The following is a 24,634-nucleotide window of genomic DNA, read 5'->3' on the forward strand; positions in this document are numbered from 1 at the left end:
TTATTGTGCCCCTAACATATATAAGACATTGTGCTACACATTGTCTGGATGTCAGATGCTTGCTCTTGAGAACAACAGTTAAATGTATTCATTGGGAGACTTATTTCCACTTCAATTATATGATTAATAATTTGTAACTTTTCAAATAAGATTCTCTTCTTTCATGAAGTTTGTGAATTCCGAAAGTAGGAAAATTGTGATAGAAGTTACATAAGTGTGTTTAATGGCACAGATTTCACTCTTCACTGCACGAATCCACGTTCAGAAGATACCGAAAAGTAATTAAGCCTTTAACATTGCACTGCACACTTAGTCTTGATGTATGTATTGAAAATTATTCTGTACTTATTAGAAGTGTCTTCCTCAAGGGGCTGGAAGTTTAGGAAACTATGATGCATCCATCTTTCACATCACCCTTATAAAAACACCTGCACTCTGCTAAGACTTCTCTACCATTAATTTTAAAAGGAAGCAAAAGTAATTTATTCTCATTACTGCATATGAGATGAAAGGTTAACAAATGAGATCTTAATAGCAATACCAAGAAATGGGAAGCCATAAAGGAGACTGCCTATAATGCAGTAGACACACTTGACAAAAATCCTAAATCAAATGTATGATTGTGTTACTTCTGATATTTACACTAAGAACCATTTGCCCTCTGGTGCTCTTAGCAAAAATTATTAGGAAATCAGTTGTAAGGAATTAATCGCTCCATTAGGCAGGAAGCATAGTTTTCCAAAGTATGGGAATTTTATCCCAGAAGTATGTGAATATCACAGTGAAATTAAAGGATTAAGCCTCATAAGAAAGCAAAAGTACCCTATGTTAAAGTCTTTGGTCAATGCTTTCTAACTCTTCTTTTTCATATCTTTAAATACAGAATCCCCTTCACCTACAACTGAGTTTAGAAAATTCATTAAGTTCTGATGCTGATGTCACTGTCTCAATCCTGACCATGAACAACTGGTACAATTTTAGCTTGTTGCTGTGCCAGGAAGACTGGAACATCACCGACTTCCTCCTCCTTACCCAGAATAATTCCAAGTTCCACCTTGGTTCTATCATCAACATCACTGCTAACCTCCCCTCCACCCAGGACCTCTTGAGCTTCCTACAGATCCAGCTTGAGAGTATTAAGAACAGCACACCCACAGTGGTGATGTTTGGCTGTGACATGGAAAGTATCCGGCGGATTTTCGAAATTACAGCCCAGTTTGGGGTCATGCCCCCCGAACTTCGTTGGGTGCTGGGAGATTCCCAGAATGTGGAGGAACTGAGGACAGAAGGTCTGCCCTTAGGACTCATTGCTCATGGAAAAACAACACAGTCTGTCTTTGAGTACTACGTGCAAGATGCTATGGAGCTGGTCGCAAGAGCTGTAGCCACAGCCACCATGATCCAGCCAGAACTTGCTCTCATTCCCAGCACAACGAACTGCATGGAGGTGGAAACTACAAATCTTACTTCAGGACAGTATTTATCAAGGTAGGATGCAAGGTCTCGGTTATATCCCTATTCATAGGGCTGTGACAGAGAGTAAAATTCCCCTATCTGACCCCGTTGCAGAAATCTTGACTCTGAGTAGCTTTAAACTTTAATAATATTTCTTAGAGGATTTCTGGTTATATAGGCTGGTATTTCATGATATGCTATCTGTAATTTGATCTACAAACTTGTAAGTACATGGTACAGTGGGAGTGCTCAATTCTGCTTTAAAACCTTGGTTTAGCGTCTTACTAGCTGCTGTGTTCTTGGAAAGTTATTTAAAAGTTCCAAGCCTCGGTTTTCTAACTAGCAAAATAGAATAATGAATAGCTTGGTATAGTATAATAAAGATACCATGAAATTTATATATGAAAAGTACCTAATACCATGCTTAGCTTATAGTAGATGCAAAATAAATGTTTCTTTTCCTGCCCACTCTTTTCCATATCAATAAAATTAATCAAATTTCTCTAAATCTATACAAAGAAAAAAATTAGTCAAGCAAGAAATGGACTTTTCTCTCTCCTCCCTGGCCTTGATGCTGAAGGCAGTGTAGAGTAGTAAAGGCAAAGACTCTTGAACTCAAGTTCAGACTCTCTGAACTTGAAGTTTAGCTCTGCCACTTACTGCTTGAGTGACTTCATCAAGTTACTTAACTTCTCTGAGCCTTAATTTCCTGTGTTCTATGTTCATTTATGTAAAATGGATATAACAGTAGATCCTATTACCCATAGAATCATTGTGATTGATGATTGATAGATAGATAGAGATAATAGATGATAGATAGGTAGTAGACAAACAGGATACATTGGCAGAACTAAGAGTTCCATGAGAGTATTATATATATACATTTGTATAATATTAATTTGTTTATACTTTCATAATTATATTTGTTTATTTTTAAATTAAATACCTTTCTGCTCCAGTTCCTCATATGATTCAGAAACTAGAATGAAAATGTCCATTTAAATTAGAGAATAACGCATCATATGGAAATGGTTTTGGTGATCCCCAGGAAAAGGGGAATATCCTTAAAGAATATTTCATTAGGGCTTAGACTTTCTTCTGAAAAAGGATCACCTATGGTCAGAGAGGCCAAATCAGAAGATTATTATTTCTTCAAAAATGAAGTTTTCCCTGTAGACTAGGTCCTGTTTTTAGGTCATCCAGGAACAGTGGCATCTGACTATGTTGAGGACTATAAGGCAACTTCATAGCATCTTACCTTTAAAAAAGACATGACAAAAGGTCAAGGGGTACGAATAGTTGTACATTCAATTATATATATATGTATAAATTGAGCACCTACTATGTACAAGGCAATATGCCAAATGCCAGATGTAAGGGAAAAGTGAAAGACTGAACAGAACCTGTAAACTCCTTAAAGAATGTTGTGAATAAAATAAAATTATTCAAATATATTTACTACAAATCTATTAATAATAAAATTAGATGTTCTATCATCATCTGAACTTTCTACTTTTCCAATATTATATTTTAATTTCCACAAGATTAAAATCCATGCATATTTTATTTTATAGCCACTCTCCAGATTTAATCTACTGTTTGCATACTAGCACATAATTAAGGTTCAGAGTTGTATCTAAGACAAGAAACATTCTCCTTTACAACAAACATACAAGCAAAGCTTTGATTTATAATTTCAAATAGTCATTGCTTTGGAAGGACAGTCATAAACAGCAGCCAGGACAAAACCACTTATGAAAACCACATTGAGTTGCTTAGCATCTTTCTGTCTCATGTAAAAAGGAGAATGCAAGAAAAATGATTCCGTCTAAATCCTAAAAATGTTTAGAAACTACAGAGAAGAATATTTGTTGACTTAAGTTGTATATACCTTAGGGTCTCATTTTACCAGATCAAACTGATCTTTCTGGCTCCTCAAGATTTAATTTATATTAAAATTACATTCTTCCTTCCACCAGGATCCCATGGCATTTTGCATACAAAACTATATAATGGTACTTGGCCCATTCTATCATCATTATTTGTCTATGTGTCTGACTTCTGAGCTAGAATATAAATTCTGTTAAGTGGAGACGCTGTTATTCAGCCTTATCCAATGCCTAGCATATAGTAGGCACTTAATAGATATTTACTGAAATTGACATAGAGGCCGGGCACGGTGGCTTAAGCCTGTAATCCCAGCTCTTTGGTAGGCTGAGGTGGGCTGATCACGAGGTCAAGAGATCAGACCATCCTGGCCAACATGGTGAAACCCCGTCTCTACTAAAAATACAGATATATATATATAAAAGCTGGGCATGCTGCTATGCGGCTGTAGTGGCAGTAGGAGAATTGCTTCAACCTGGGAGGCAGAAGTTGCAGTGAGCCGAGATCACGCCACTGCACTCCAGCCTGGCGAGACTCCACCAACAAAAAAAAAAGGAAGGAAGGGGAGGGGATTGACATAGAAAGAAAGAAAAGTAACTTTCTGTTATATTTACATCCTACATCATCTGTTGCTGTTGAAGAAAATGGGTAGTTGGTAGATATTGTCTAAATTAAATACTTTTTTAACGTACATAAATACTTAGTGGATGATTTCTGTTTGGTTTTCTTTCTCTCTCACTCGTTCACTCTCTCTCTCTCTCTCTCTCTCTCTCTCTCTCTTTCTCTCTCTCTCTCCTTATGGTGGGATGTTAGGTTAGGTTAGTATATAACCTCTGCCCTCGTGGCTATTTATTCCACAAACTTTGAAGCTATAAAAGAAGATTGTGAGGTTTGAAGCCCAGCAGTAATTTACAACGGGTCAATGACAATATTTTCATCAAGATGAATGTGTTTGAGAAATGAACCCAAAGAACTTCAGGAAGTATGCCTGAGACTTTTTAAACTCCTGAGGGATACAGGCAAAGAGAAAGTTTGAAAAGTGTTCAGGAACAAGTCAAGGGAAATGAGCAAAACCCAAGAAGGAGACTTTATAATGAAAAACTGAAAAGCTGCCTTAAGTCATAAAACATCTGTGGATTTTCCATCATCCTTATTTATTTTGTTTAATACAGTCTTTTAGAAAGTTAGTTATTTTCAGTCCATAAGTCATATCTGCATACAGTAATTTTCTTAATTGTTCTTAAATTTTGTAAGGCTGACCCCACTTCACTGCATAATGAAAGTTGGGAGGATAATGAGCCATGAATAGCGGATGTCAGAGTTATGCAAGTTTTCATTTCTCACACAGTCATTTTCAGTTTGGGCTGACAGAACTGTTAACATCTTGATATGTTAATGAAATCACCAAAAACATGGCATTTTCAGCTAGGCTTTTAGATTAGAAAAGTCATTTCTCATGGCAGACTACATAAACGTAATTACAGGTATTAGAGATTTCACTCTTCCTAGGTCTCCACATGCCAGAGCAAATGTCCATCATAACTAAATGCAGACAAAACATTCAGGGACCAAGTTCATAGCATGATCTTCAACAATCTTCAACAATATATTTACAAGTTGTTTTTTTTTTTTGAGACGGAGTCTTGCTCTGTTGCCCAGGCTGGAGTACAGTGGCGTGCTATCTCAGCTCACTGCAAGCTCCATCTTCCTGGTTCACACCGTTCTCCTGCCTCAGCCTCCCGAGTAGCTGGGACTACAGGCGCCCGCCACCACACCCGGCTAATTTTTTGTATTTTTAATAGAGACAGGGTTTCACCATGTTAGCCAGGATGGTCTTGACCTCCTCACCTCGTGATCTGCCTGCCTTGGCCTCCCAAAGTGCTGGGATTACAGGCGTGAGCCACCATGCCTGGCTACAAGTTGTTTTTTTAAATGTTAGTTATTTGGAGCAATTACTGGTGGAATATTATTTTGAGAATACCTTTATAAGCACATACGATTGGATGTTTTTGCCCAGCCAGTGACCATGTGTTGAACTACAGTGGGGTAGACAAAATGAAGACTTGAATTCTGATGCTTAGGAGCTGACAGTCTAGTGAATGAGGTCGAAATGTAAGTAAATGGTTATAAAACAATGGGATGTGTGATTTATAAGAACAGAGATATATTTGGATACACAGAGGGAAATAATTAACTCTTCTCAGAGATTTGGTGATGAGGGAAAAACACTGGAATTGGATCCTGTAAATAAAAGGGGGTTTTTAGGTTTGGAACAAATTCACAGACAAAGGAAATTACATACACAAATTCATCAAGACCTGAAAGATAAATTTAGTATGGCTGGAGCATTAATTGCATATGAAAAGGATTCGAGATGATTCTGGAAAAGTAGTGAACTTGATAATATACCACATAGAGCTTGTATGCCAAGCTAAGGCATTTGCATTTTATATGCAGAGCGGATGTCAGCTGAAAGGCAGAACATTAGCCCTGACATATTTATAAAAATCATAATCCTGTAACAAATTAACCAAATAAAGTAATATAGTATAAAAGCCTTGCAAGTAATTTTTTTTAAAACATTAGGATATAAGCATTGTTTTTATTTCTCAAAATTGGTTTTAGCCTTGCCCACATTTACTCCCTTGCTGCATTTCGAACATCGTACCCTGGGGAAAGTGAATAGGACTTTGAGAATTTATCTGCTGTTTCCAGGATTTGCCCATGCTTGCCTAAAGGCCCTAAGTGCTAATAAATTCATTGTTCCTGCAGAGAAAGCTCCATGGGTTGGTCATAATCTGGTCACAAGCACTTATCTTTTATTTAAGAATTCCAAGAGTCTGGACACTGACAGACCCCTTGCTCCTCTTGGCCTAAGAAGTCCTTGACTCTTTGACTAGTTAGTCATAGTTCTGATCGTTTATTCTAGCTTCTAATTGGGATGTAGAATCCTCCCTTTCTTCTTTGAACAGCTTCTGCAGTTCTGTTCTGTATCCCGTGAGAATTGAATCAAGTAGGCAGTGATTAATTCATTCCTTTCTTCACATATATTTGCTGAAGTTAACTAATATGAGGTCAAACCCTTGTCTGGAGACACAAGGAATAAAAGGCAGGAGGCCGTGCTGTCAGGAAGCTAGCAACCCCCTTCTGTTCTTCCACCAGGAGAAGACATACTCATCTAATTATTCACAGTTTTATCCATTTTCCTTGACTTGGCTGTTTGGTTATTATTCCTCACTGGTATAACACTCTTTATACCAGTGATTATACTCTGCTGGTGCTAGCATTTCTAGGCCTCCCTCCTCAGTGGACCCTGAATTATGATTCAACACACTAGAGACTCTTTTCCCTCCAAACTATGTTTATCTTTATGCTTACACAGTCAAGCAATATCAATACTCACCGGCCTTTTATTAATAATAAATGTTTTAATTATTGATTCTGCATATATTGTTAAGAGCCTACTATGCGCCAGGCATTGTGAAGAATTAGAAAATTTTCAGAAAAATGATTCAAACAAATATCCATTCAAAAAACCCGACATATAAATTGATAATCGTCACAATTCATTTCTGAACATTAGCAGAGTTCCAGAAGAACTTGAGGCTGAATGTTATAATTCTAATTTTGGATATTCTGTCCACTGTCACTATAACTTAGTGGCATTGTGACCATGTTAAAGTTATTTAAATGACATAAACTTTAATTTCCTTAACTATAAGAATACCTGTCTCAAAAAGTTAAGTAGTATCCCTAAGGTCATTCAGCTAGTACTTAGTAGGGGAAGATTTAAACCAGTTTGTCTAAATCCATATTCCAGGCTCTTTCAGAATTAGTATAAGTCTTCCTTAATTGGGACCCTATTACTTTTTAATTTATGTTCTTTCAGTCTGAAGCTATATAAATCACATTTGCATATAGTAATTTTCTTAATTATACTTAAGTTTGTATAAGCATTCTTGTCCTAAGGACCTCTACCAAGACAAACTGGTTAACTCACATATTTCAACATGTACTTAAAAGAAATGCAGTTGCATTAAACATGGAAGCCAGGGGTTGGAGGCTGCTTAACACTAGCTCCCTGGAAGCTCGAAAAGAACACATTGCTTATGGCTGATCCAGTATATCCAATTACTCCTAGGTTAACTTTCTCTGCTAGACCTACTAAGGTGTTGATACTTCTAGAAAAGACATGCTTTGGTTCATGAATCTCAGGTATCAACACTAAGGTCTGTATGTTCAGATGTTTTCAACAGGAACCCTTGTCAGTGGAATCATTTGGCTGAAAGCCTTTGAAATTGCCTCTGCCTCCAGGTCACTTAAGTCATGCCAAGAGATGAGTCTAAAATTTTCCCTAAGTCACCAGGGGCCGGGGCAGGGGGTTGGCTCACATAAGGGACACTGGAAAATGTGTATTCCCTCAAGACTCTATTTTGATGAATATAGCTCAAATTTACTTAACCTAGGATTCAGCAGATTTTAAACTGTGGAATGTTTCCCAATTAGGAGAGCTTCCAAGCTTTTATGTGCCCGAGAAAGAACTGTATTCTTTGTTGACTTTTTCACTTTATATGCATCAACTGTAAAATCTGGAAATCTGCCAAAAAGTTTGCAACTATGCAGAGCAATACTGAAACTCTACTCTGATTTTCAGATTTATCTCTCAAGACCACTTCAATCTGCATACCCTACAATCCTTAGGATAGATGTTTGACTGGTAAATACTGCATAATGTCTTATTGCCAGGGCTATGCCAAGGCAATACTTGAAGGGACATCATCACCTTGGCTAGCACTGGGGCCAGCTCCAAAGAGTCAGAATCAATTGAGTTGTGATGTTACACAATGTGACCAGGAACAGTTCAAGGGCTAGGCAGAGATCATAATTGTATAGAAGAGTCAAGGTTCATACTAAAAAGCAAAAGGTAAGGGCAATGATGTAGGGGTATGGAATAAGTCAAACTGTTAGGTAACATATCAGAGAAGAAAACACAAAGAGAAAAAAGTGCCAGCTTGCCAGTTACAACACATGGAAGCAAGAAAAAGAGATTACCATGTCTGTGTGTATGACTTCTTGATGTAGCAAGCCCCTCATACACACCAAGAGTAACACAGCACAAAACATGTATTAAATTATGACCCCACCACATAGATTAGTATTGTTCTCTTCTTGGCGAAAACTTCAAGAAAGGTAGGAACTCTCCTTCCACTGTACAGTTTCACCTATAAGTAATTGAATTTTGCAGATATTGATAAAACATAGACCCAAATGATTCAGATATGTGTACATATATGTTTAATATATTACTAAATTGCTGTTGACCATTAACTGATAGAAATCATTTTTAAAAGATGAGCCTTGTATGCAATTTTAAAAGATGACATAATCAGGAATTATAGTGTGTAGGGCCTTCTGTTCTGAGGATGGAAATTTAGCAATTTCCAAACCCTATTAAACTCCTTCTCATCAGAGAGGTTCCCCATTTAACTAACTTCAATTTTTTATACTCTCCATTATTCAGGAAGAAAATGTATTGAAAGTTTAATCCTTCAAACAATTTGTAAATTACAAATGCAAATGTCTCCTGACTTAGTGAGCCCCATTCTTCTGGCAAAGTGATGAAGATCACTCTAAGAGATACATGTCTGATTTGAGCAGAAGACATGTGTTTAATTGCATTTACCCCAAAACATTACAGAGCAGTTACCCTGGCCAAGCACTGTGTTGTGCCTAAGACTCAAAGATGACTCAGTGAGGTAGGTACTTAGATAAACACTGAAGCCTCTTTTAGCTTGACAGCCTGCAGTGTTATAAAGCAGAGCAGTGGAGAAGGGAGAACAGCAATTCTGTAGAAGATACTGCTCTCCAAATCTGGAGGTCCAAATCCATGCCTTTGAGGACCTTGTAGTCTAAAATGTCAAAGATGAGATAAATAAACTGCCAAATTCTTATACTTTAGGATAGTAAGAGGACAGTCAAGGAGTCATTTTACATGTAAGCTCAAGAAATCACCCACATTTAACGTTTAATTTGGAGATCTGTCCCATATATGGAGAAGAAAATCAAACAGAATTGGACCACAGGTAAGCTCTGCAGCTTAAATGAACAAACTCATGTTATCATAAAAGGAAGGCAGATACCACAGGGCTCGACTTTGGTAAAACAAGCCACAAAATGAAAGCTGAACTAGTAACAACTCGCCATCAGGTACAGAAAGTTTCCCTAGGGCCGTAAGAAAAGGGAAAAATGGTAAAAGAGACATAAAAAAATAAAGGGAAGTAAACAGATGGATCTCAGAAGGCAGCGGGAAGGGAGCGGGAAGGGCGACAAACAGTAAATTAACTAACGATGGTCAAAGAGCTGCTTTAAGAGAAGATCTCCCACTAACAGGACAGAATATTTGTATTTACACTATACAAAGACCACTATAAAGAAAAGTGGGAGAGGGAGGGAGAGAGAAAAACATAAAATTCAGAAAAAATAAAATAAGAGAAAGAGTATTACAGAAATAATGAGCTAACTGTAGATTAACCCACTTGCCAGAAACAGTGAGAATACTGGAGGGAGGGGAGCCAAAGGAAGAGATGTACAATGAGAATAATTTAGGAAATCAGAGAGTTTAGGGGAAAGCCCTGAAAAATTAAGAAATATACACATGGAAAAATGCAAATGTAGACTATGTATAGTAAATATTTCAGATAACTGGAGGTCTGTGGACATTGTGAAATATCAAAATTGGCTGTAAGAGCTCTTAAAGACAATCCAAAGAGAGAATAGCTTAGGGCTCTTGAATGAAAAACAGCAGAAAAAAAAAGACTACATAAGTGTGAACTTGTGACAAATGCAAAAGTGTAGAACTCTGGAGAATGTGAGTTTTTAATTAGAAGATTCATCATAGACATGAATCACATTAAGAAAAGATAGGATTACTGAACATCTATCTCAAGTTTCTCCTTCTCCCAGAAAAAAAAAAAAAAAAAGGAAAAGGGGAAGGTTTAAGAATATTCCTTCGTCTCATATGAAAAGGACTTTATTGAGTTGGGTTTTCTACTACATGCCAATAGTTGGTAGATCTAAAGCTAAATTAAAAGTAACCAGGAAGCAAATATTTAAATTCCATGTATAGGAACAAGTAATCCTGACAAGTAAACTCAGTAAACCTAACAAGAATTAGGTGATGCTGGTAGGAAGGGAGTTTGAGGGAATGTTACTAGTAATAATATTCTTAAAGATTCCTAATCAGGCAAAAGCAAAAAATCAAAATGAAGTTCTCACAGAAAAAAGAATTGATAGAGCTTTATGCAGCATGAGCAAAGCCCTTATTCCTCAGGGGAAAAATATCAAATATGATGAGATGATCATGGGAAAAGAAATTCAGCTTAGTTTTCAAGATACAAGAGAAGGAGGATATTGATATGTTTAATGATACAAAGACAGTTCCCGGGGGAAAATTAATTTTAAGGCCTTGGAGTACAAAATAGATATTCACATAGACAGATATGATTAATGGAAGGCAATGAATGGGGGAAAAAGAAAATGTAACAGGGCAATTTAAGAGAAACAGAAAAAGAGAGGTAGATATACAAAGAGACAAGTCGATGAGTGAAAAATGATTGAAGTAGAAATAAATATATGATCTATAAATAACTAGGTCATGAAAGAAGACACATGAGGATGAGGAGGCATTTAAACAACACAAAAGTAGATTAATATGTAGCCAGAAATGAAGGCTGAAAACAATGGAATTATTTCAGAGCTATTTCCACAAGAAAAAATATAAATTCAGAATAAACATAAAAACATAATACTAATAAAACGTAACGTGTCAGATAAGGCAAGAAAAATCACGGGGGCAACAATTCTTAAAATCTCTAAGAAAAGGGCAACATTCTTTGTAGTGGAAGATTTTAATTTAACTTTAGCAAATTTTAGAGCAAGTTACAAAAAGTAAAAATAGCACATGACTAATGTAATTAATACATTTAAATAATTAATGTATTAACTGCAGTTAACGTTTCGCAGAGAATGTAAACCCATTTTGATTAGTACATAGAATATTTACCCAAAATGACAGTATTTCAGCATCCAAAACAGGCTATAAACTTAAGCAGCAGATTTTTATATGTGAAAAATACAATAAATCAAAGCTCAAACCATTTAAAATTTTTTTTAAAACCCTCCTATATCAACATTGTGCCCGGTCTAAATCCTACAAGTATTACCTATTTATCTTATGTATTCTGTCTCCTTCAATACAATATAAGCTGTATAGATTGTGGTCTTACTTCACTACTACATCCCCAGCACCTAGGACAGTGCCTGGCACATAGTGAATATTGTGGAATAAATAGATGATTGAATGTGTGATGTGTTGCTCATGTTATGATGAATAAATAAGAAAATACTTTAATTAGGATGTCAACATTTTGCGTGCAAATATGGCTTCGAAAATATATCTTAAATATATTAAATATTGATCTTGCTTATACTGTGAACTCTCTCAAAAACATTTTCTAAGTAATTTGCAAAATGCAGATTTTATCTCAGCTGTTATGCAAATCAATACATATTCTTTTTTTTTTTTTTTTTTTTTTTTTTTTGAGACGGAGTCTCACTCTGTCACCCAGGCTGGAGTGCAGTGGCCAGATCTCAGCTCACTGCAAGCTCCGCCTCCCGGGTTCACACCATTCTCCTGCCTCAGCCTCCCGAGTAGCTGGGACTACAGGCGCCGCCACCTCGCCCGGCTATTTTTTTGTATTTTTAGTAGAGACGGGGTTTCACCGTGTTAGCCCGGATGGTTTTGATCTCCTGACCTCGTGATCCGCCCGTCTCGGCCTCCCAAAGTGCTGGGGATTACAGGCTTGAGCCACCGCGCCCGGCCTCAATACATATTCTTAATTAGTGACATATCAGGAGATTTTAATAAAGAAAAATTCATTAGTGAGCCTCATTCTTTTAAGGAGAATGGTATCTTGGGAGGTTTGTTGATAAAAATGATGAATACCTGAACTACTTTGTTAAACACTCACTAAACAAGGTTCTCACTCATCGAGTTAGATCCAGGCCCTTATCAAACCATGGCAAAGATATTGTAAGTGGTCTCTTAGTCACCATTTCTCTTTCCTATATGTGCATTTTACTTGCCTCCAGACCAATATTAACTAATGTAGATCTCTGTTAAAGTCATTATGCTACTCAGTAATCTTCATGGTTCCCCTTTTCCTACTAAAATAAAATCCAATCTCATAAAACAGGTACACGAGGCCTCTATAGTCTAATTTGAACCTGCTTTCCCTATGTTATTTTCTAATATTTTTCTACCCACTCTCCAATCAGATTATTATGCTTACCACCTCCTCTTACATTTTCTACCTCCTTACCTTTCTCCATAACATTCCTGACTCTGGAAGTTTTGTTTAGAGTTCGTATCCAGGCTGGAACAGTTACCTGATCAGCACAGAGAATGGCAGTATTATTGTTCCCTTTGATCCAGGCTCTAAATTTTTATTAAAGGAACTTAAGGTTACTATTTTATACCCATATTGCTCTATGGGCTTACATTGAGTTTATATTCAGCTAAATACTAACAGGTCTTATTTATATGACCTTCTGTCAAGCGGAGTTTCACACATTCTTAGTAAAGTTTGCAACCCTGTGCATTTGGCCCTCTTAAATCACTGCTTTCCTTTTTGAAGACAAAATATCTCTTGATTATACCATCTTCTCTCCATTTCTGCTACTGCCTTAGCCCTTACCACCTTAAGCCCTTTATGAAACTAGCAGAGAGACAGTAAGAGAGAAAGCAAAAGAAAGAAGGAAAAAACATTGTTCCTCACATGTGGAATTATGTTCAGGCCCCTCCTCCTTCCAAACTATGTCCTGTATAACTAGCAAGGAAAAAAATCATTCTAAAATCAAATCTAATGATCATGTCTCCCCCCAGGCAAATTCCCCTCAGTGGCACCCCATTGTCTCACTGTAGCCTCAGATCTGATGTAATTCATTTCCCATCCTCATCTTCCTCTTTATTTTTCTTTTTTTTTCTTTTTTTTTTTTTATTATACTTTAAGTTCTAGGGTACATGTGCACAACGTGCAGGTTTGTTACATATGTATACTTGTGCCATGTTGGTGTGCTGCACCCATCAACTCGTCAGCACCCATCAACTTGTCATTTACATCAGACATAACTCCCAATGCCATCGCTCCCCTCTCCCTGCTCCCCACAATAGACCCCGGTGTGTGATGTTCCCCTTCCTCCTCCTTATTTTTCATCTCTTATCGTCAAACAGCTCACACTCTCTGTCTCTGGCCTTTGTATTTGTATCTCCTTGAGATGATAACATCATTTCCTAGCTTCTCTTCCTGGCTTACTGTAATTCCTTCTTCAAGACTCAGCTCTGGCACTTCCTCCTCTATGAAGCTTTCTTTGGCACCCTATAGTAGAACGTGCAGGTGCACTTGCTCTCTGTTCCAGTGGCACCAGATTTACCTCTATCATGATGCTCATTATGCGGGTCTGAATTGCCTGCTCACTTTATCTCTCCCCAGAATTAGACTTCGAGCTTCTTGGGCTCCTTGAGACCAATGAGTTTGTCTTTCATCCCTGTAACTCTAGTGTTGGAACAGTGCCTAGGAGTTTTTCAGTTTATGGTGCCAGTAAAACTATTCCTGATTTTTCTTCTTGCTTATCCAAGAAGAGTAAAGGGCAAGATAAAAAAGGAATGGGATAGAATTCAATTTAAGCAAAATCAGGATTTCAGCCTTTTGATATTTAACTAATATAGTGAGCATTTAAATGTTGCTATGCATTGTCACTCCATTAGAACAGGTGACTATAACTAAAGCTTTCATGAGATTATTTTGATTCACCCTTATTGTAAGACTAAAAATGAAACAGGCACAAATAATCTGTCATAAATGGTGATTCTCTGGGACCCAATTTTTTGGAGCCAGTAGTGAAATAAGCATTGAGTTTTCTGGGCTGGGAAAACTGGAGACATTCAGGTCCCTATTGATTTGCCTTCTTTGGAAAATGACTGGCTCGAAGACAATTAGGCCTTGTCCCTCTATCATGGACATCTTAAATGTTATTTAATACCAATAATCAGGAGTAGGTTTTACTGGAATGATGGAGTTGTGTAATCTCTGGAAATTTTCTGGAGATTTCTAGTGCCTTTTTCTGAGATGGTTTAAGTATATATTTAGTCAAAGTAGTCTCTCAAGGGTCCATCCAGTTAAGAATCTATAATCATTAAGTCTCAAACATTCTTAAAATAACCAAGTATTCCTCTTTCCACAACTTCCTCTTTACTTTCCTGATCAGTAAATTGACCAGAAGAAATTAACCTACTTACTATTAACAGTCTATTTCCTATATCAGCAAGTGTGTGTATGTGTGTGTTTTAACAAATCTAAAAGTAGATTTCTTATAAACAAGTGTATCAGCTTTCCCTTATAGTACCTAGGTAATTATCCATTGATTAATCTGTATAGTTTAAAGATTTGGCTCCTTCTCTAAAGAAGCAGAAAACTATTTCAAAGTCTAAGATAGCTGAGACTTCATTACTTGTTGCAAAATAGAATTTAAGTGGTAGAGTCCCACTGGGGAGTACTAGCATGAATAATTACCATTACACGCAATCTTCCAAAATGAATAGTTTCACTGCATTTATAGATAGTAGCATCTTCAAATGTGATTTACATTTATATCTCTAATGAAAATTAGTACGTACTTCACACTTTCTGATTTTTCTATGTCCCTTCTGTGGTAACGTAATGTCTTATTACTTCTATTTGCATTTGTAAATTATGGAGTAATATTTGTGACGGGCAATGGGTGAATGTGTTTTGCTAAGAGCCTACACTTATATCATCTGATTTTTCAAAATACTGTGTTCCACTCTACATTTCAATTTAATTTCTTTTAATTTGAAATGTATCTTGAATAACTGCCATGGATTTATCATAATGCAATACTTTGTGTTTCCAACTTTTAAAATTTTATTAAAATTCTTGGAGAAACTAACCTGGAGACAGCCTTGACTGAAAAAACTTGAATAACATTAAGTCAGAGCTATTATATCTGGAATATTTGTTTCATGTTAGATGTAGCCTGTGCTTTACATAAATTATTTCCAACTCTTGTAATGAAAGAAGTATTTTCTTTTCTCTATTTTGCTGGTGACAAAACTAAAGTATAGAGTTAAGTAAATTGTTCAAGGGCAATGTTAGCAGGTGGCTAGGCCAATATTCAAATGGCAGTGGATCTGATGCTAAAGCCTGGGCTTTTATTCCAACCCAAGGCTGTCATTAAGATGCCACAAGCTTATATGTTACCACTTATTGTCTAATCTTCCCAGACTCAAGAAAGACAGAGGCTATGACCAAGCCATATTAGTCTAGTTTTCTGTCTAGTCCATATCAGAACATATATGGTAAGTGCCCTAGTTCACAGGGTTAGGAATCAGTTGGTAATTTTCCTTTCTTTGGCTTCTGGCATAAGCTCTCTCTAGAGCCAGGGTCAATTGTTTCTCTCTAATGACTTGGAGGGAGGCTAGCCTGAGGCTATCCTTAAAACTGCAGTTGATTTATCATCTTTTTCTTTGTTCCATGGATGAGATCCAACATGCAGCTTCAACTAGCCTCATGGGGACAGATAACGTTAATTGATTTCATTCTACAAGAAGAAATATTGGTAACAAGATTTGGCTATTTTCTGATGTTATGAATGCAGTGTTTAAGCAATTATTAAAGTATATGCACACTTTTTAATCTGATTCCCTGTGCCAAATATCTAGATAGATAGATACATAGATACATAGAAGATGTAGTTACAATTGAACATAGTCAACAATAGAAGTAGGATATGTTAAAGGTGCTGAAAACCTCCATAGCTTGAAAAGTTGTGAGAATATACAATTAACAGTTTACAGCAGAAAATGGTTAACACATCTCTTAACTAGGAATTAAAACATTTGGAGTAAGAATAAGAGTCAAGCACCTGGCTAGAATATTAGAACCTGAGAGTGAAATCTCATTTACTTAATGCAGTAGGACTTCACTCTTATAGAGAATGAGTCCAGCTTATTAACATCAAAAGAAATTATAGGCACTATCTTTTTAAATAAAAATTCAAATTTATTTTTATTAAGACAGGGAAGCAAAGATGAACACTGCTTCCTATCTTTGGCCTCACTTCTGTTTCTTAGTTTTTGCCTTTGTTCCTCTTTCCCAGGTTTCTAGCCAATACCACTTTCAGAGGCCTCAGTGGTTCCATCAGAGTAAAAGGTTCCACCATCATCAGCTCAGAAAACAACTTTTTCATCTGGAATCTTCAACATGACCCCATGGGAAAGCCAATGTGGACACGCTTGGGCAGCTGGCAGGCGGGAAAGATTGTCACGGACTATGGAATATGGCCAGAGCAGGCCCAGAGACACAAAACCCACTTCCAACATCCAAGTAAGCTACACTTGAGAGTGGTTACCCTGATTGAGCATCCTTTTGTCTTCACAAGGGAGGTAGATGATGAAGGCTTGTGCCCTGCAGGCCAACTCTGTCTCAACCCCATGACTAATGACGCTTCCACATTGGACAGTCTTTTTAGCAGCCTCCATAGCAGTAATGATACAGTGCCCATTAAATTCAAGAAGTGCTGCTATGGTTATTGCATTGATCTGCTGGAAAAGATAGCAGAAGACATGAACTTTGACTTCGATCTCTATATTGTAGGGGATGGAAAGTATGGAGCCTGGAAAAATGGGCACTGGACTGGGCTAGTGGGTGATCTCCTGAGTGGGACTGCCCACATGGCAGTCACTTCCTTTAGCATCAATACTGCACGGAGCCAGGTGATAGATTTCACCAGCCCTTTCTTCTCTACCAGCTTGGGCATCTTAGTGAGGACCCGAGATACAGCAGCTCCCATTGGAGCCTTCATGTGGCCACTCCACTGGACAATGTGGCTGGGGATTTTTGTGGCTCTGCACATCACTGCCATCTTCCTCACTCTGTATGAATGGAAGAGTCCATTTGGTTTGACTCCCAAGGGGCGAAATAGAAGTAAAGTCTTCTCCTTTTCTTCAGCCTTGAACGTCTGTTATGCCCTCTTGTTTGGCAGAACGGTGGCCATCAAACCTCCAAAATGTTGGACTGGAAGGTTTCTAATGAACCTTTGGGCCATTTTCTGTATGTTTTGCCTTTCCACATACACGGCAAACTTGGCTGCTGTCATGGTAGGTGAGAAGATCTATGAAGAGCTTTCTGGAATACATGATCCCAAGGTAATACTTCGTTTTACTTTAGCTTTCTTGATTGTCCATTATAATTCCATATGTTGTATCTTCTGCTGTAGTATGCTTATGTTCTTCCATCTAACACAAGAATATTCTCTCAGCCAAGTATAGTGGCTAGTTCAAAAGTCTGTTGCCTGGTTGAACTAAATATTTCATTGTTTGTTTCATAAATGAAACAAAAAGACTGAGAAGTTTCAGGGGGTGTCTTTTCTAGAGTAGGTCTTTCTGATAGAAATATCTATTAATGCATCTTTTCCTTGTATTATTTGACCATCTGATAGCACACCTATCAGGGAATGGTCTTATAAGGTATTTTCACCCAAAGCACACCTTAAAAACTGATTAATTACTTATCTTGGGAATTAATAAATTAGAAGATCCATATTTTAAATAGCAAAGAATCTTTTTCATCAGTAAAACATGATACAATGGAAATTATTAAATTTTATTATAAGCACCAAAGTCAACTGCTAGGGAACTCACTGAGTATAGAACAAGCAGTATCGGACTAACTGAGATGGCAGAATTAGCTAAGGTCTATAGAATAAGGAGAGCTGTTCAGCTGACTACCTTGCATAGAAGGGAGAGTGCCAGCAGTCCAAGGACGTTCAAGAAGATTTTGTCTATCCAGGGTACCCTTGATATCCTAGACATCTGACCCTAAGGGTAGAAGAAAGAGGAAGTGTATAGTGCAGGTAAACAGCCAAAGCAGGTAATACTTAGGTAAGGACAGTCATGTCCATGTTCTCTCTGGATTGAATTAGGGCCCCTCTAAGTGATCTGGGGTAGAGAAAATTAGTCCAGCCCAATAGGACTAGAGAGGAGGGGACTGTCAAGGACCAAGGCAATTAAAACAGAGCTCGAGGGAGTACTGCCGTCCTGACGGGAAACAGAATGCAGCTCTGAAGCTGCAGTGCATTCCAATATATAGGATACATTTAGCAAAGATTGGAGAAAAGTTCAATTCAGCAGGTATACTCAGGACATACCATGTTTAAAGCATCTGGAGCTAAGCTGAGCCTTTCAAATTATAAAACATTCACATGCTTTTCCAAATGCCCTTTGTCACACCAAGTCTCAATGTATTGAACTATTTACTATGTTACTGTTAAAATTTTAAAATTAATTTCATAGGGCATCAACAAGTAGGACATTTGTAGCTATCTTTATTAAATGATAGAATGCCCCAGAGGGCTGGTGGCAGCTTTAAAGGTTTTTCATAGATGGTTTCAACTGGATGTAAGTCCTGTTTTGCAACCAAAAGAATGTAAGAAATTTGACCCTTTTATTGCAAACCTCCTGATAAGTGACATGAACCTTATGAGAGGATTCAGCCAACAATGCCTCACTGACTAGGCAAGAAATTTTGTAACTTCTCAATGAATACTCAGGGCTTTATGTTAGGAGCTGGAATTCAGTGAATACAAATAAAATCATTAGCATAAATAAACGCATCACCCTAAAGGGAGATGTTGGTGATGCTTCTGCATTCACATTCTGCACTAGCATCAGCAGCCTTTGTTTATTCTTCGCCCCAGGAGTCCTGTAAATCTTCTGAAGGTTTTCAGCCTGACTAGAAACTTAGATTGTTTGTGAGAATCTCAACAAAGTGACTCCTAAATTATTAGCTCAAAATTAAAAGTATTTAGTCTGATCTAGTAAAAAGAAAAAAATCTCATATACGCCTGTTGTGGAGATTTCAGGCCATTATCTTATGTAAAAAGATGAACACAATACTAACTAGAGTTTCATTTATCAGAAGCAGTGATTGCCAAAATTAAGCCAGGGATGGTATGCATGAAAAAGCTGTAACAGTGATTATGCTAAAGTATTAAAAACTAAAAATACAAAGACAAGCTATATGCAGCAGTAAAATTATTTTTAAGCAAAAAGAAATAATCATTTCATCTCTGACTCCACCAGAATAAAGAGGTGAAATTTTTTATAAGGCTAACCCAGTCCACAAGACAAAGCCAGCAGAACTGGACAAAGTCAACTTTGCATGACAACTAGTGAGTTCTTAATGAAATGGGACAAACCTAAATCTCAACTATTTTCAATTTGAGATAATAAATGAATTTCCATGAAGTTTCCTAAAAATGTATATGTGTGTACTTGTGTTGTTTCTATGTTAAAATATCTCTTTTGTAGGTTCACTTTTGTCCATAAAAAGACACCCAGATTCCTTAGCTAAGCAATGCTTGACCCCGGGACTTAGGAGGAATAATTGTTGTGGCAGAATTTTTTAGTTTTCATCCAAACACGTCGTCCTCTGAGGACGTCGTCATTCTGAGGACACTACAGAATGTCCTCACTCTGAAACAGAGATATAAGATAAAAATTATTTCCATCCCTCAGTCACTCAGAATGTACTCTTATTATATGGTAGTTACTCACATGAGTGCTCTTCTCTCCTATTAATGCTAAATTCCCTAAGGAGGGCCTATACCATTTCTTATACTAAATGGTGTAGAGCAATTCAGAGGTAAGTGAGTCAGATTGTTTGACTTCAATCAATTAAGGAAGAAAAGATATAAACAAAAGGAGAAGCAACTTAGAAGGTTATAAATATGCCAAAGTTTAGCAACAGATGAAATACTGTCCAAGTTCAAGGAAAGAAGGATCACCTTCAACTCATCACAATAGAAGAAAGTTTAATTAGTAAGGTAATATTTGTGCCTATTCTTAAAGAATAGGAAGAATTCAGAATGTGTGTCCAGGAAGGAGAAACGGACATCCTAAGTGAAGGAGCAGAATGAATTGCTTGGAGGTAATTCTTTATATTACCTATAAAGTATATATTACCTATTTTATAATATAATGTATTACCTCCAAGTAATTCATTCTGCTCCTTATAATATAAAGTATATAGGTATATAGTATAAAGTATATAGGTAATATGAAGTATAAAGCACAGGCAAGATATGAGGAATCCAATTTAGCTACAACATAGGTTAAGGAGAGAAAGGAGGTAAGATCCAAGTCTGGAAAAAGTAAGCTTAATTGAGATAACAGAGGATCTTTGATGTCAGGCTAAGAAGAGTGAACTTCAGTATAGATCCATGGCCATTTTTGAACAATAGAATAGCACAGTATAGTGGTATCCATTTAGGATGGCTGCTTCAGCAGCAGGTAAACAAGATTACAAGAGAAAGAAAATGAACAGAGCTGAAATTATAGCTTTGGTCACTGATACAGATTTGGTCACTGAAGAAAGGATGTGAGAAATATTGCCAATCAGCGGGACTTGGCAATTAATTGGTTGGGAGAGGCAACCAAGAGTCACACCTTCAGAGCTGCAGGCCTGAGTGTCTGAGAAGATGCTGGTACATTCAAGGAAGCAGAGAAACAACAGTTCACAGGCTAGAAAATATGGCAGTCGGTTCAGTTTCATGCATGACACTTTTTAAACTTTTCATTTAAGTTTAGGGGTACATGTGCAGGTTTGTTATATAGGTAAACTTCTGTCATGGGGGTTTGTCATACAGATTATTTCCTTGCCCAGGGATTAAGGCTAGTACCCATTAGTTGTTTTTCCTGAACCTCTCCCTCCTCCTACCCTCTACCCTCCTATAGGCCCCAGTGTGTGTTGTTCCACTCTATGTGTCTGTGAGTTCTAATCACTTAGCTCCCACTTATAAAAAAGAACATGCAGTATTTGGTTTTCCCTTCCTGTGTTAGTTTGCTAAGGATAATGGCCTCCAGCTCTATAGCATACATGGCATTTTTAAATCGGTTTTGAATATTTATGTTAAATCCAACAGACACTTGGAAACATGGAGCCAGAGTTCAAGAGAGAGATTGAAGCTAGTAAGAATCCTGGCAGAGGGAGGCAATACTGTTTATTAAAGCCCTAGGGGAGTATGAGATCCCCAGGGGAGAAGGTGATGGGGATAAAACTTTCTGTTTGAAGGAACGCACCATGAATAAGGAGTCCCAGGACATTGGTGTATAGAATTTGTGGAGAGATGAGGTGAAAGATAAAGAGGAAAGGTGACTCATGAATTCATGCAGGTCCCCAAACACCACTCTATAGTTTGAATTTTAATTTTTTGAGGTGAATATGGGAATCATCCTACCTGCTATGCCTACCTTCTTGTCAGTGGTTATCAGAAAAAAATAGAGGCAGATTCATGCCCAGAACAAACCATGAGAATTAGCATGCATGCACACATGCGTGTGTCTTAATGTCTGATGAAACCATTAAGTTGGTGCAAAAGTAATTGCAGTTTTTGCCATTGAAAGTAATAGGTTTATATGATTTAATTTTTTGAGTATTTTTCAAAATTCCATTTTCACTTTTCAAATTCACTCTCATAGCATTTTAGTTTTAATCAGGGAGAATGTAGTGCTTATGGAGAAGTCACAGATCTCTGTGGTCCTCTTGGGACATTTGTTTTTCTGCTGTAAGCTGAAAATTCCCCCAATCTCAATGGGAGGTGACATTTTATATGGAGTAACGGCCACATGCTAAAGATTCTTCCACCACTGACTTACTATCTGCTTTATTTCTCTTCATATCCTTTTATCTGCTGGATATTAGGATGGTTCCCCTTATACCATGTTGCCATTTCCATCCCGTTTTCGCTACACAAAACTCACCTCAGTTAATTCATCTCAGGCAAATCTTCCTGTGCCTCCCCATTAATGCTCTTGAACACCTGCCTCCTTTCCTCCTTTAACTCTTCCTTGGTTATCTTGAGATAATCTCTCAATCTTTCTGTTATAATTGCATGCCCTGAAACTTCAAAAATAGCAGAAGAATTTTACTAAGAAATGTGCTCCACGGAATTGATGCTTTTACCTCTTCGAGGCTATCCAGGCACCCCAAATCTAAAAATTAAACTCCCCAAAGTTCTATCTACTATTTTCTTAAACCTACATTTCTGTTGCATACAATATTTTAAATTATAATAACAGTGTTTTCTTACTTTTGTGTAAACAGTTTATATTTCTAGTTTAAAATTTAGGCTTATTTTTGGTATTAGTCTTGGAATCTAAACACCACTTACAAAATATTTCTATGGGAAAATATGTTCAGATGAAAAACCTATTGACTTAAAAGGTAAGATTTGTGATCCTCTGTATTTATACACCATCTGTCTGCAGGTTGAGTCCTGGCTACATATCTGTAACCCTGATAGCAGATAACGTACAATGGATGTAATAGCTCCATTTTTCTTCTTGATCATAATTGTTTACAATGTTGGCTATACATTTAACACAATTAATAAAACTGTTAAGAATTAAGAGGGTGAATATTTTATCACCATTTTAGGGCTGAGATTCATTGGCTTTAACCAACTGCTTTGAATCAGAAATAACATTAAAAGTAAAAGCCTGTGCAAGAAAGACAAATTTATGATTCACTGCATGTTGCAGCAGCCACAGGAGGTTGAAATTTTTTTTTCCTGATAGGGGGTCGGAAGAAAAAATAATCTTGCTGCTGGCTGCTCTTGCAGATAACCCCAAGGGAGAGGAACTGGCCTGCTGTGCAAATGAGGTTCAAGAAGATGATTCTATCCTCACTTAACTCTTTTTGCTAGAATAATTTATTTTACACTAAAAGTAACATATGTTGCTTCTCACGGCCTCCTATCAACTCATCTGGGAAGCAAGCTCCATGCTTCAGAGTAGGTGGGCTCTTGAAGCATGAGTCCGTGAAAGCGGGAATTTATGAGTGATACATTTAATAGAACTTGTTTGGATATGTCTTCAATGTAAAATAGTACTATTCATTATAGAGAATGCAGAAAATAAAGTAGACAGATGGAAGCAAGCATCTACTACCTCATCATCCAAATCATGTCATTTTAGCATTTGGGGATGATTGACAAGTGGATAGAAACTGCAGCCGCATTTTTATCCAGTGAGGTCTCTCTTTGGGTCTGCGGTCTAAGGAGTGAATCTGGGCACTCAAAGGACCTTTCAACCATTGGCATCTGTTCTGCTGGCATCTAAGATGGGATGAGAAAATAACAGAACATAAAGTTCACTGAAAATGAAGCTCCACTTCCCCATATGGAGTTGAACTGGCCCAGCTGAAAGGATACATCAAAAGTAGCTATTTGCTGATTTTAGTGGACTTTCTAGTACTTCTTTTCCAGCTTCTCCCCCCTTTAGCCCTGAGAAGTATCTAATAAAAAAAAAAAAGAAAAAGAAAAATTCAGCTCTGTAGAGGGAATAGGAAGCTAGTGTCATTGTTGTACAGGCAAATGACAGTACTGTTTTAGAAACACTGTCCTGGCGAACATTCAAGTAAATATTAAAAATTAAATAGACATGCTGTGAGGGCAAGGACAAACTTTAACCAAAAATATTAAAGCAAAGGACATTGGCATAGCCCTAGTAGGAAATAAGAAGCATTTCCCACAATAAGAAAAACCACCTTTATTGATCTTCATATAACAGCTTGTGGCTGCCCAATAAAACATATGAATTCATATAATAAAAGCTGGCCATGAAGAAGGGAAGGATGCCATAACTCCGAGGGAAACAAGACACTGAAAATAGAATTTTAGGTGAGGGAAAAGAAACTGAATTACACCAAACCACTCATTCACTCTTTCTTAATTCATCCAATAACAGCAACTTCTAGCCCAAGCACCATGCGAGGTGCCTGGGAATTTAAGAGTAAGCAAAATAGACACTGTCCTTGCAACATGGAATTTAGTAGGACAGAAAGACATTAATCAAGGGAGTACATAAATTAGTCAATGATTGATTTAAGCCATGCTAAGTTACTGAGAACTAAAATACAGCATAATCTAGGAGCCTGGCAGGGTGACCTGATCTGAATGGGGAAAGAAGGTCTGGCTAAGATCTGAATGAGACAAATGAGTTAAAGGGAAGTTGATGAGGACGTTAAAGAAGAGCATTTTAGGGTGATGGAGCTGCATGTTCAGAACCCCCAAGGTTAGAGAGAGGGGAGTGCAACTGTCTCATCAACTATGACATTGGAAATCCAGGAAAATGGGAATGAGAGTCAGACAAGTA

General features: G+C 37.3%; 1 protein-coding gene across 3 annotated transcripts in view; it reads left to right on the forward strand.

Moving 5' to 3' along the window:
* The window catches only part of GRIN3A (glutamate ionotropic receptor NMDA type subunit 3A), a 172,733-nt gene that overhangs the window by 55,586 nt on the left and 92,513 nt on the right, over nucleotides 1-24,634 (forward strand). For all 3 annotated transcript variants that reach the window (XM_033237934.1, XM_033237936.1, XM_033237935.1), the window contains exons 2-3: nucleotides 884-1,488; nucleotides 16,579-17,626. In XM_033237934.1, the coding sequence (XP_033093825.1) occupies nucleotides 884-1,488; nucleotides 16,579-17,626 (1,653 nt within the window). The remainder of the gene's footprint in view (nucleotides 1-883; nucleotides 1,489-16,578; nucleotides 17,627-24,634) is intronic.

This window comes from Trachypithecus francoisi, unplaced genomic scaffold (genome assembly GCF_009764315.1).
Source record: "Trachypithecus francoisi isolate TF-2019V2 unplaced genomic scaffold, Tfra_2.0 Lachesis_group16, whole genome shotgun sequence".
Classification (NCBI taxonomy): domain Eukaryota; kingdom Metazoa; phylum Chordata; class Mammalia; order Primates; family Cercopithecidae; genus Trachypithecus; species Trachypithecus francoisi.